We start from the raw sequence: 12,690 nt of genomic DNA on the forward strand, positions 1-12,690 counted from the left end.
AGCTGGAGCTCTGAGGGGAAGTTGAGTCATGTGTCATATGTCAGTGCAGAGGTGGGGGGCTGGTCCTGGAGGTGGTGGTGACATATCATCTCCTTCTCCTGGAGGGTCTAAATATAGGACTCCTTCTGAGAGCTTCAGCTTCCAGACGTGCAGAAGCATGTGAGGCCCAGAGCAGAGGCCTCATATCCCCTCCACCCCACCTTCCCCTGCTCAGTACTGAGCAAGAAACATCAAAATATTGGCCTCTGTGAACATTTGGAGCTCTGCAGGCTGTCCTCCTACCCCTTTCTGGGGAGGTGAGAAGGCTCAAACTGTTCTCATATGGGGCAGAAGTGTTTGCTGAAGGATTGTCACAGCCGGCCTCAGCTCTTCCTGAGCTCCGAGTCCCAAATTACCTGGTGGCTATCCTCTTATCAATGCCTCCACTGCCCTGCCCAGGGCCGAGGGGCTCAGCCCCATGAAGGGGAATTCATCCCTAGGCCAAATTCTGCATTTTGTCTTTTGCCTGATGGTCACTGAGCTGTCAGAAGGAAGCAAAGGCAGGCTGGTCCCATTCAGCATTAGGATTGGGATCCTAGAGGAGCCTTGGGGTAGGGCGAGGCAGGATCAGGTGGAGGGTGGGAAGACTAGTATTTGTGGTGCTCTGTTATGTCCCAGGTTTTTTCCATACTGTCTATAGTTTTAGAAAGTTAAAGGAAATCACTCTCTGGTAGGAATGTTTGACATTCCCAAGGGCATCCTGGTTTGCATGGTGATATCAGCCTGTGAGATAACAAAATCCAGAGACTACTTGCAAATAAAGAGATATGCCTTTATGAATGTTAGAGCATTCAGATATTCTGTTCGATTTGCTTCAAATCAAATAAAATTTGTGGGCTCATGCTTCAGTTCTATTACTTACTAGCTGTGTGACTTTGGGCAAGTTTCTTCACCTTTCTCAATCTGTTTCCTCACTGGCCTAACAAGCAGTAAAATGAACTGAATTGTAGAACTGCTGCTCTTTATTTCCTTAACTGTACTGTGGCAGAAATGGAGCATTAGCTGGCAAAGGAAAGGGGCAGCAAGGAAGCAAGAGGTGGCAGTAAATCTACCTGCGTGAGTGGGAGGTGTGCTTACACGTTCACGGTATGGAAGTTACTGTGGCTGTGGCTATCTGAAATGGCTTTGGCAATGACCCAGTGTTCTCTGTTTAGTAAGAATTCTCAGGAGATGCCTCAGTCGGGAAGTTAGTGGGGGAACCATGGAGCTTGCTCCTGGTGTGGCCACAAACCAGCTGTGTGACAGTAGGTCTCCCTACTCTGGGACCTCAGTTTCCAAGGCGGCTGAATGAATCCTAAGATCCCTTCTAAGCATTCATCCATCCATCCAGCAGGGGAAGCTGCTGGAACAAAGGAGGGCAGTGGGGTTATCCTGGGTTTCCAAGAAAATGTGCTCCTTTAGAGCATTTTTTTCTTTTTTTAAATAAACAACAGACATTTATTTCTCACAGTTCTAGAGGCTGGAAGTCCAAGATCAGCATGTCAACGTATTCAGTATCTGGTAGGGCCTGCTAGCCTCCTGGTTTATAGATGCCATCTTCTTGCTGTGTCCTCACATGGATTCAGAACCTTTTGAGTACTGAAGACACATACAAAAATTGGGGCACACTGATTTATCTTTCATAAAGGAGTTTGTGAATATCGGTCCTGAGTTTGAATATGGGGCTTATCACATAGTTAGGAATAAGTGACACATTTCTGGGGTTTTGGGGAATTAAATTTCTTTTTTTTAACATTTATTTATTTAAAAATAGAGACAGAGAGAGACAGAGCATGAACGGGGAAGGGGCAGAGAGAGAGGGAGACACAGAATCGGAAGCAGGCTCCAGGCTCTGAGCCATCAGCCCAGAGCCTGACGCGGGGCTCAAACTCACGGACCGCGAGATCATGACCTGAGCTGAAGTCGGACGCTCAACCGACTGAGCCACCCAGGCGCCCCAACATTTATTTATTTTTGAGAGACAGAGACAGAGCGTGAGTGGGGGAGGGGCAGAGAGAGAGGGAGACACAGAATCTGAAGCAGGCTCCAGGCTCTGAGCTGTCAGCACAGAGCCTGTTGCGGCACTCGAACTCACGAAACGTGAGATCATGACCTGGGCCGAAGTCGGATGCTTAACCGACTGAGCCACCCAGGCGCCCCTTGGTTTTGGGCAATTTAAATGCAAAAATTGTTGTGTGCTGGCATAAAACCCAGAACCAGTCCCCCTCTATCCTCTACTACCATGGTGGGAAGTTAGTGTTGTACAGGCATTAGTTTGAACCTTGTTTTATTTCTCTAAAGGCATAAGCTGAATTTTACAATCCTGAGCAAAGTCTTGTAGAACATCATATTTTAATTAAAGACCTTCCTGAATTTTGTAAGGACAGTATAATTTAACTTATTTTTGGCAATTTCTCAGTGTACAAAATATAGATTTAATGCTAGCCTTGAGTTTTATAAAAGAACCAAAAAAAAAAAAAAAAAAGGCAACCTCATCAATTTCAATTCTTCTAGTCCACCTCCTTTTTGGAAAAAAAATTTAAGCAAATCTCAAATATATCCTCCATTGAAGTTATATTTCATCCAAGGGAAGAGACTTCATTTGTTTATTTAGTATCTCAGCTTGTAACACTTTAAGATTTTTGTATGTAAAGCTGATGAATAATATTTGCCACTGGAATATTTATAACTGAAATTTCTAATTCCAGATAAGTTCTATTTTAGAAATCTTTAAGATCAACAACATGTATCAATTATGCTGCATAAATTACATAAGCAAAATTAGGAAACCTATTTGCCTTCCTCCCTCTCAGCCCATCTTATTTGCCAGTGTGTTGACTGCATTTCTGGGCTCAAGGTCAGCCAAGGATTAATAGCTTTAGGTCTGTTTGCCTTGCCGATTTCAAAGCTGAATTTAGCTCTTGAAATAACAACATTTTGCCTGTGTACTTGAGTGAAATTTTAATATAGAGCGTTGGTTATAATTGTAGATCACACAATCAGTTCTAGTAAGATGAGAAATTAGAACAAATAAGGCGAACCTAACTGTATTTTTGGTGACATTTTAAAATATTAGTGGGAAAATGAGATCGTCTGAATAGGATCTATTGTTTTTTTAAGTTTGGTAAGTTAGTTTTTATAAGAGTGTAGAATATTTTTTCCTTATGTTAGATGGTGCTTCTATAATATTTACTTAAGAGTATTGGTTAAAATCACATTATTGAAAGAGATTTCAGCCCAGCAGCTCTTTGATATATAATTTGATACATGGTATAAGTTAAATATCTTGTTGGAAAAATCTAGGTTTTCTGAATGCAGGAGCTCATGTGTTACTGTCTTTTATCCCCTTTACATCTAATCTAATACAGGTGTTCTTTTCAGATAATGAATACCTTGAGATGAGGAGAGACTGTTCCCTCAGGTTCTAAAGCCCAAGTCTTTTTGTAGGAGATAGAAAGTGGATCTCACTCCTGTCTTCAAAGCTTTATCAGCAAGTCCTAGTTTTGGCCTAGGCTGAAATGAAACTCTAATCATGGGGCATTTTATGGGATGGTGATGGCCTGAGAAAGTGAGAGTAGTAACCCCAGCCTCATGGTTACAATAGAAAGGGATATTGTTGGGAAACGAATTTAACTCTTCTTGTATTAGTCTCACAGGAACCTAGTGTTCTGACCAAGACACTCCTTTAACGTGCCAACTTGTTGATGAAGAATCTCAATAGCCAGCAAATACTCTGAAAGAAAGACTCCCTTGAAAATTGAAGCAAACTTTGCAGTACTTATTCACATTTTCAAGACAAAAAAAAACAGACAATATTTGCTCTTTTTTGTTATAGAAATAATTCATGTTTCCTCTAGGCATTTTAGAGACTGCAAAAAGTTTTAAAGAAGTAAATAAAATAGATGTTATGCATGCATCATTGACCCCGTGATATCTACAACTAACATTATGATGCCATAGAAAACGGTGGGTAACCAGCATTTTCATAAGCAGTACTTCAGACAAGGCCCAGAGAAAGGGGTTGCTTGGTTTGTATGGGAAGAAGAGGTGCAGGGAGATTAGGTAATTTGCTAAAGTAACCTAGTGAGGGGATGGCGAACCACAATGAAGATGCCTGGCTCTGGGATTTTCTTTGACCAACCAGGAGTACAAACCTTTCCCACAATCCAGATGCTACTGACAGTTGTTTTTTCTGTCATTCCCCTGGTAACTGAAGAAAGGGTCAGCCATCCTCAATGGAAATCAACCAACTCTATGCCTAAGGGTGGACAAGGAGATGATATTTGTCAAAGCAGTTGTGTTATCAAGTGGTGGGTACAGTTTTACCCCATAAACTCCTTCAGGAGAGTGGAGGAGGTGCTCCCTCTGTGGGGTGGGAGGAGTGACAGGCAGATTTAGAGAGTTTGGAACTTTGGAACTCGTTAGCCTGAAGAAGGCTAAAAAATACTGCCCTAACAAAGAGGGTTGACTGGCAGTCTTTGCTCCAAAGACCAGTGGAACTAAACTCTTAGTGAAAACTTATTTCTAGTTCTCATGCCCTTCCAGAAAGAAAAGTTTTTAGCAGCCAAGGTGGTAATGACCCACATTTGGGAGACTCAAGCCCACCTCTGGCTAAAGTAGCTATGGCCATTGGGCACTGTGGCTTCTAATGCATAGATATTGTTAGTAATCCAAACATTAGTGCTTTTCCTCTTCCTAAAATAAGCAGCAGTGTGGTCTAAGTGTACTAGAAGAGCTGTAAGTTTGCATTTCAAGGTAGGAAACTGGATATGCTCCATTAACCAGCATCCAAACAATTGCTCTGTCACTGAAGCTCATCTTCCCTAACATAGGCATTATCACAGCAACCAGCATCTTTTCGTAGACCTTAAGACCTTTTACAAAATATTGGCAATAAAATCTCCTGACAAAAAAATTCCAGCCTTCTGGTTCACACCCCAGAATAATCTACTGTTCACTCTAGCTAATTTGCATGGAGAGGTTAGCCTGTCTGTTTGAAAACAGTCCCAGAATCACTTACTTGGAAATTGTAAAGCCATAGAGTATGAGAGCAGGAGGGATAGCAGAGATCATTCATTACCACCTTGCCACTTTGTAGAAAGTGAGAGCCCTATAACTAAGGACACTCAGCTCAGAGTTTTCAAGGGACTTGCTCAAAGGCACTCAGCTGTATTTATAATAATGGAGTAATGAAGTTAATAATGGAATTCAGACTTTTATTTTATTATTTTTAAAATTTTTTAATTTTTTAACGTTTATTTTTGAGAGAGAGAGAGAGAGAGAGAGAGCGTGTGTGCGCGTGCATGCTAGTGGGGAACGGGCAGAGAGAGAGGGAGACAGAATCCAAAGCAGGTTCCAGGCTCTTGAGCTGTCATCACAGAGCCTGACGTGGGGCTCGAACTCAAGGACCACAAGATCATGACCTGAGCCAGAGTAGGATACTTAACCGAATGAGCCATCCAGGTGCTCCAAGAGTTCAGATTTTCTAATTCCAATCTGAAGATTTTCAACATAGCTTCTCTGAAGAGTGCCACAAATTGATGTGGACAGGGAGGGAAGAAAGATAAGGATTATAATCCTCACCCTGGGTTACTTCTGTTTACTTCAAGGGTCGCTTTGATGAGATCATCAAGTCTCTGGCTCCTTTAAGACAGAAAAAAATGATGCGGTTAATGGTAGATTAACACCAAGTGGATAAAACTATTTATTAAAATCAGAAACAGTATAAACACTCACTGATATGTCAGAGAATTGAAGATTGTTAAAAGTGGCTATGCAGAAGTATGTAGGGATTTATATGCTACTGAAACTCATTGAGACTCAGATAATATTTTAATTTTGGAGCGATTATGCCACTAGCAATTACTGTGCTAGGACTCTGTCTCCATTTTGATTCATTTAATGCTATGTTCTTAGCCTTTACTGGGTACACTAAGCATTTTGTAACAGTCCATACATATGTCTCATGGAACATTCCAGAAGACATACTCTCTTCATATCAACCTCCAACATGCTGTGGGACTTTAAAATCAACTTTGGAGAATCTATACTTTGTAAAATTGACATTTATTAGCAGGTTTTCTATTCACAACACTGGATTAAGATAAATACACATATTTTTTCATGATAAACAACCTGGTATCTGCTTCTGGTACTTAGAACTGTATATTAAAACCACAAATTGTGACTAGTTTGTTGGCAACTAACAATAGAGAGATTAAAATCTATTCAGTTCTGAAATGTAAGATATATTTATTGCATTATACAACTTCAGGTAGTCACTGAAAACTTGTATTTTATTGTTACCCTTTAGTATATTGTGCTTCTGATCTTAATAGAATTTTGTTTTCTTATTGCATTTACATGTGAAAAGAAAGTGAGTTCCAAAGAGCACAAGATATTTTTCTGCATCTGGTGAGGGGTAGAACTCAGACCCAGTTTGAACTTGTTATACTGCCTGCCAAACTGACTTCTCTTCTTGACATCCCTGATGGCACCATCATTCTCCTGATCACCCAGGATCAAAATGTCAGTCTTCCTGGGTGTGTCCCTTTTCCTAACCACCCATATTAAATCTCTGTGCATATTAAGTCCTTAAGGTCTTTCCCCGAGCTCTCTCTTACGGTTATTCTATCTTCCCTCTTCCCTCTTCCCTATCAACATCACTAATACTGCTATGATTGAAGCAAAGGCTCCAGGTAAAGGAACATATACACTTGCCTTGGTGGGTCTCCTTCTTGGGCTGGCTGAGGTGAGTTGGAGAGGTATGAAAGAATGAGGTGTTTGGGGTCCTGGCCTGAGTCAATGCCATCTCACCCTGTCTCTCTCCGTCCCCTTAATATGACTTTCAGAACCTGGGAAACTTGGTCTGAGCACCATATACTTATTTGCCATTGCCACTGTCCTTAGGGGAGGCTGGAACATCTGATTCAGAGTGCTCTTTGAAAGGTTGCCTTCTCCTCCGGGCAAGGAAACCAAAGACCAATGGGACATCTCAGCATTCTTAATTCAGCTTTATTTTACCTAGAAACAAGGAGAATGCTATGCTAAGGAGAATGAGATTACTTCTCCTTAAGAAATAGTTGTAGATTTTGGTGTTGGATAGATAAGGAATCCAGATCCAGGATGTGTTGACCTTAGTTGAGATGCATCCTCTTAGAGTGCATCTGTAAATCCCATCACACATGTGGCCCATATAAGGGTCTTTCACTCCTCTGAAGGACTGGTCCTGAAAAAGAGATTCCTTCTGAGAAGATGGAGTTTAGGTGACAAAAGTCTCAAGAAACCTGGTTAATTTATTCACAATATGAGTACAGAAGCTGATAATTCAACCATTCTTTGAACATAAACTTTATTATGTAGCACATTTATCATATTATAATGATTTGTTTGCTGGTCTCTTCTCTCTGTTCAAATTCTGGCCCTGACAATGACTCACTGTGGGCCATGGATAAGCTATTTATGCTGTGCCTCAGTTTCTACACCTGTGCTAGGTGATGATAGCACCTACCTCACAGAATGATGATGAGGATTCAATTCAGTGTGAATTTAGCTTTCTCTCTCCCTGGGGCCTAGTACCATGACTGGCTCGTGGGCACTCTGTAATTATTTGTGAATTATTTTAGTAGCAAAATTTTCTGTAAACTTCTTTGGAAGGCTGAGCTTAAAGAATTTGTCACATTACTTACTGAGTTTTGGGAAGAGGATTTGGCCAAAAGATACTTTTCAATCAGATGGAACTGAAGATAATGTCTGTCTGCAAAGAGAAATTGAAACCAGATGAATGTTTTGAATATTTTACGACTGCATTCGAGAAACGTTAGGATGTCTCCATTCCCACATTTGGATGGGTTCTTGGAACTACCTTTTGTGTCTCATCCAAGATGGCTAGAAGTTGATTTGAATTTCCTCCAACTTCATTTGAAGCTGTGCTCAAGCTCCAACATATTTGAAGATGTGGAGTTTGGGCACTAGACGCTTTTTGCTGTCTTGCTTCCCTGGCATGATCTCCCTCTAATATCCCAAGCATTTGGAGCCCATATCCTTCACTGGACATACTAGTACACATTGTCTTAGGCCATTTAGAGTTGCCGTGGTTTGTCATTTAATTATTGTAGGTTCACTTTAAATCTTAATTGTAACTTTTGTTGGGGAAGGACAGTCTTATTTTTCTTTCCTTCACACGAACATGTAAGAATGGTGAGCTATTTGCTCTGATTGATAGGTTTAAAATTATGTTTGTCCCACATGTTTAGAGATGTCATTTCTGAAAGGAAAGGTGTTTGAATAGCCTTCTCTGGAGATCTTTAAAAATAGTGATACTTCTCACCTGATTGGGGTGTTGAAAGTGAGGTCTTGTGGGGCAATGAAATGGCTTCTGGTCCTGAAGTTGGAATTATTTTAACTTTAGTTTGAATGCACATTTGAAAATAATGTGTAAAAAGTATGGCAGGATATTCTGTGGCAGGTAGTCTATCAGATGGGGCTGGGATCAGGCCAGGGCTGCAGGTACATGGAAAAACGTTCTTCAGTTCAGAAACCAGAAGAGAGGGTAGAGGGCAATTATAGGAGCAAAAGCATCAGGTCTCAGGCAAGACAATAGGCACGTTTGGCCTTGTAAGTCCAATTAAGTGGGTCTGAGCAGTGTGTTAATTTTCTGTCATTGCCATAGTAATATTGCACCTGTGAGGCTTAAAACAACACACGTTTATTCTCCAGGTCATTAGTCAGGTACAAGACCTACCTGGCTAAAATGAACTTCTCCATCTGGATTCTCACAGGGATCTCAGACTTAACATGTCCTAAATGGAACTCCTGCTTTCAGCTCAAACCTGCTTCTCTTCCTGTCTTCCCCGTCTCATTAAATATCAGTTCCATTCTGGAATTGCTCATATATCAAAAGCTCTGGACTTGTCCTTAATTCCTCTTTCTTATAAGCCCCAGTCAGCCAATCTGGTTGGCTCTACTTTCAAAATTATGTAATCAGTGTGATTATTTCTCACTGTGTCAATATCTGTAGTTTGGATTCTTGTAGTAGCATTTTAAACTGGTTCTGCTTCTTCCACTCGTGTCCCATTTCAACGTATATCGTCAGCACAGCAACCAGAGTGATCCTGCTAACATGTTAGCCAAATCTCACCCCTCTGCTCTTCACAACCAGTTGGCCCATCTCACTCAGAGTTAAAGCCAAATACTTTCTGGGGGCCTAACAGGGCAGGCAGGCCTGTCGCTCTGGCCCCTCACTGCTCTCCAGTGATGTCACTTGTCTACCTCATAGGCTGTTTGGACCTGTACATCATCAGACTCTCAAAGTTTCCCACCTGTCTGTCCATAGCCAAAGGTCATCCTTGGTTAAGAAGGCAGATTTCAGGTCAAATAGGGACGCTTGGTTCTTCCATTCTCTGGGTCAAATAGTAGGGACATCTGGTTCTTTCATTCTCTTGCCTACCCCAACCTTCTTCCAACCCCATTGTGATAGCCTCTGAGTCTGAGTAGAGGAGCTTTTCATGTTTGACTCAAAGATAAAGATTTCCTCACAAGGTTCCATGGTCTCCAACCCAGTGACAAACCCAGGGGCATTTTCTGGTTCTGCTGCTCTTGTATCCAGTCAGGCCAGTCACTGACATAGCACCTGCTGCTGAAATACAAACCAGTTGTTGGGGTTTGAGGTGGGGGCAGATGTTCCTGGAAAAAAGGGATGGGAAGGAGTGGTTCCTATTTTAGGTTAACCACATCAGTCTTCCAGTCTTCCAACATCTTTCTGCTCAATTGGCCACACTCCTGGGGATTTTGTGCAGGTAACAAGCATCTTTGTGAACAACTGTTCCTCATTGTTGAATTCAGCAGCTGGCAGAGAGGTGAGGGATGCAGACAAAGCCTTAAGGGATGTCAGAGTGGGCTCAGTGAGGTGTCCACTCTTGTGTCTTCCCTTGCACTGTTCTTCCCTTGCAGTTGTACCTAGAGGATTCAGTGTATGTTTATTGTACTGAAATGACACATTTTTAAAGGCTAACGAACATACCAGATGATAAATTAATCACACACAAATAAAGTCTAGGTAACACATACCTTATTATCTCTGGAATTCAGTATCAGTGTAAATAAGGGAACTAAGAAGGGGGCTAAGATCGGCTGAGGGTCTTTTAGGACATCTGAGGTGGCAGTGGGGTTGATGTGTCTTGTTTTTGTCTGATAGGTCATTGCTTGTGAGCAGCAGTATGACTCTTCCTATGACGCTCGCTGTGACGTCTGGTCCTTGGGGATCACAGCTATTGAACTGGGGGATGGAGACCCTCCCCTCTTTGACATGCATCCTGTGAAAACGCTTTTTAAGATTCCAAGGTATGACACAAGATGGCGCTCTTGGCTTATTAGTTCTTTGTGAAAGAGTCTGGTTAAGAGGGATAATAAGTGGTTCGTAAACAATTTCTGGCCAAACCTAAGAAAGCCTAATTGTAAAATGTATTTCTTTTGGGGAAAAAAAAGGGGGGAGTGGGGGAAGAAAGATGACTGTTCCTGAAAGCATATCCCAAAGAATAATAGGACTATATTGTAACCATTGCAGATTTTCAGTACTCTGATTTTTCTGAGATACTCATTTATTGTGCTTTGCACAAGAGGACTAAAAATACAATTTTGGATTAAATAATCTCTCTAAATGCTGATTTTCTCTTTTTGATTATATAATCACATCTGGTCATTCTGTTTGTTTATTGGAATCTTTCTCGAGTATTCAGGAAAATTTGGGGTTAAGAAATGTGTATTATATTTTCGTATACACCCAGAGAAGCACTAAAAAACATCAGCTAAGTGAATCAGTTATAAGACTTACTCTCCATCCCCTGATTTCCATCTCAATGGGACATTGTGCTGAAAGAGGTCTGTTTGGAGGGTATTTAAATGCCAGTATATTTTCTATTGTATGTATTCATTAGGGGTTTGTAACTAGAGATTTGGTTGTTTGTCTTTCATCAGAATTGGACTGCTGTTTGGCCGCTTAAGCTTCTAGTTACCGAAAAGGAAGCAATCGGGCGGGCGAGCTCTGTCCTGGCTGGGTTGCAGATTAAGAGATTTGTACCCTCCACATTTCTCTTTCAAAGGAAGGCTCTGGGCCGGCTTGGAGCTGTTTAACTACTTTAACAGTGCAAGTGTTAACCTTTCCTTATCTGCACAATCACACAGCCTTTAAAAATCTCTCCTGATTGCAATTTGCATTTCTGATTAGGTCTATTTAAATGCAGATGAAGCCTGTGGTGTTCATCATCGTAATGTTATCGTTTTATACCTAATCCAGATGTGAACCACTACCCACCATTATTCCAAAAATGATTCCCACCCAAGTCAGGATTGGTCTTTTTGCTTTTTCCAAAGTACAAACACAAGTCCAGGCGATTGGAAGAACAGACAAAGCTCCTGGCTTTTAAAATTAATAGTCTGGTGATCATTTAAAACAAAGTACGAATGCAGGACCAAAAGCACTGTTGTATGCAGTAATATGTCAGAAAATGAGAAATGGTGTCTGGGATGGTATGTGTGTATGCTTTGATTTTTTACAAATCATTAACTTTTCACCATTTATTTACTGTGGTCACATAATTTCCCAAAGATCAGAATTAAGGTGTGGCTTCTGATTAGCAAGATATATGTACTTCTGATAAGACATCATCTACTTGGGTATATATTTTTTTCTTTTTTAAAGTATGTGTTTGTGTACAGACCACCTGTTCAAAAATTTCATACGGTGATAAATGTGAGGCAGCTTAGAAAGTGTGTGTGTGTGTGTGTGTGTGTGTGTGTGTGTGTTTAAATAGACTGTTCATCTCCAATGACTCCTCTGGGCTTGCTTCTGTGCCTAGCAAAGTCTCTGATCTCTAATAATCTCAGTACTTCACTTCTTTCATCTTGGGAGAAGCTCCCAGACCTTTGAAATACAAATAACCAAGCTCCCTCCCCCCACTGCCTGCTTCTGGACAGGGTGAATCCCAGGAACAGGACAATTGCTGGAAAAGGATCTTAGGGGAAACAAGGATTCTTACCCTAACATACGTTGAAGCTTTCTTTTTCTCCTTTTAATGTAATCTCCTGCCCTTTTACCATCTCTTGGTTCCTGCAGAAGTGATGAATCAGATCAAACTGGGAGATGTCAACAATAGTCAGTCAGCAGATCCTCAGTGAGATTCTATGTGCTGAATACTTGCCACTGTCCCAACCTTAACAACCAACTTGACGTTCCTGTGCAGGAAGGATGGATTTTTTTTTTTTTTAAATGTAGCATATTTGCATATACTGCACAGCATCTTATACTCCCCAAGTTATTTACTTAAAAATTACCCTTTCAAGGGGTGCCTGGGTGGCTCAGTTGGTTGAGCGTCTGACTTCTGCCCAGGTCATGATCTCACCATTCATGTTCATGGGTTCGAGCCCTGCGTTGGGCTCTGTGCTGACAGCTCAGAGCCTGGATCCTGCTTCATATTCTGTCTCAGTCTCTCTCTGCCCCTCCCCTGCTGGTGTTCTGTCTCTCTCTCTCAAAAATAAACAAACATTTAAAAAAATAAAAAAAAATTACCCTGTCAATTAGAATTATGCATTGCTCTTATGAAGTATTGTGGATTGACCAAGCAAGTATGTGTGTGTGTGTGTGTGTGTGTGTGCATATGTGTTCATACTATCTTA

At 41.2% G+C, this 12,690-nt stretch overlaps 1 protein-coding gene across 6 annotated transcripts in view; it reads left to right on the top strand.

Annotated features, from left to right (window-relative positions):
- MYO3B (myosin IIIB) overlaps positions 1-12,690 on the top strand; it is a 482,588-nt gene that overhangs the window by 114,388 nt on the left and 355,510 nt on the right. For all 6 annotated transcript variants that reach the window (XR_015255300.1, XM_086718868.1, XM_086718870.1 and 3 more), the window contains one exon: positions 10,214-10,359. Coding sequence is in view for 5 of the 6 variants with exons in the window: in XM_086718868.1 (XP_086574994.1) it covers positions 10,214-10,359 (146 nt within the window). In the remaining variant the exon portion in view is untranslated. The remainder of the gene's footprint in view (positions 1-10,213; positions 10,360-12,690) is intronic.

Source organism: Puma concolor, chromosome C1, assembly GCF_028749965.1.
Source record: "Puma concolor isolate L17-30 chromosome C1, mPumCon1.1.hap2, whole genome shotgun sequence".
Classification (NCBI taxonomy): domain Eukaryota; kingdom Metazoa; phylum Chordata; class Mammalia; order Carnivora; family Felidae; genus Puma; species Puma concolor.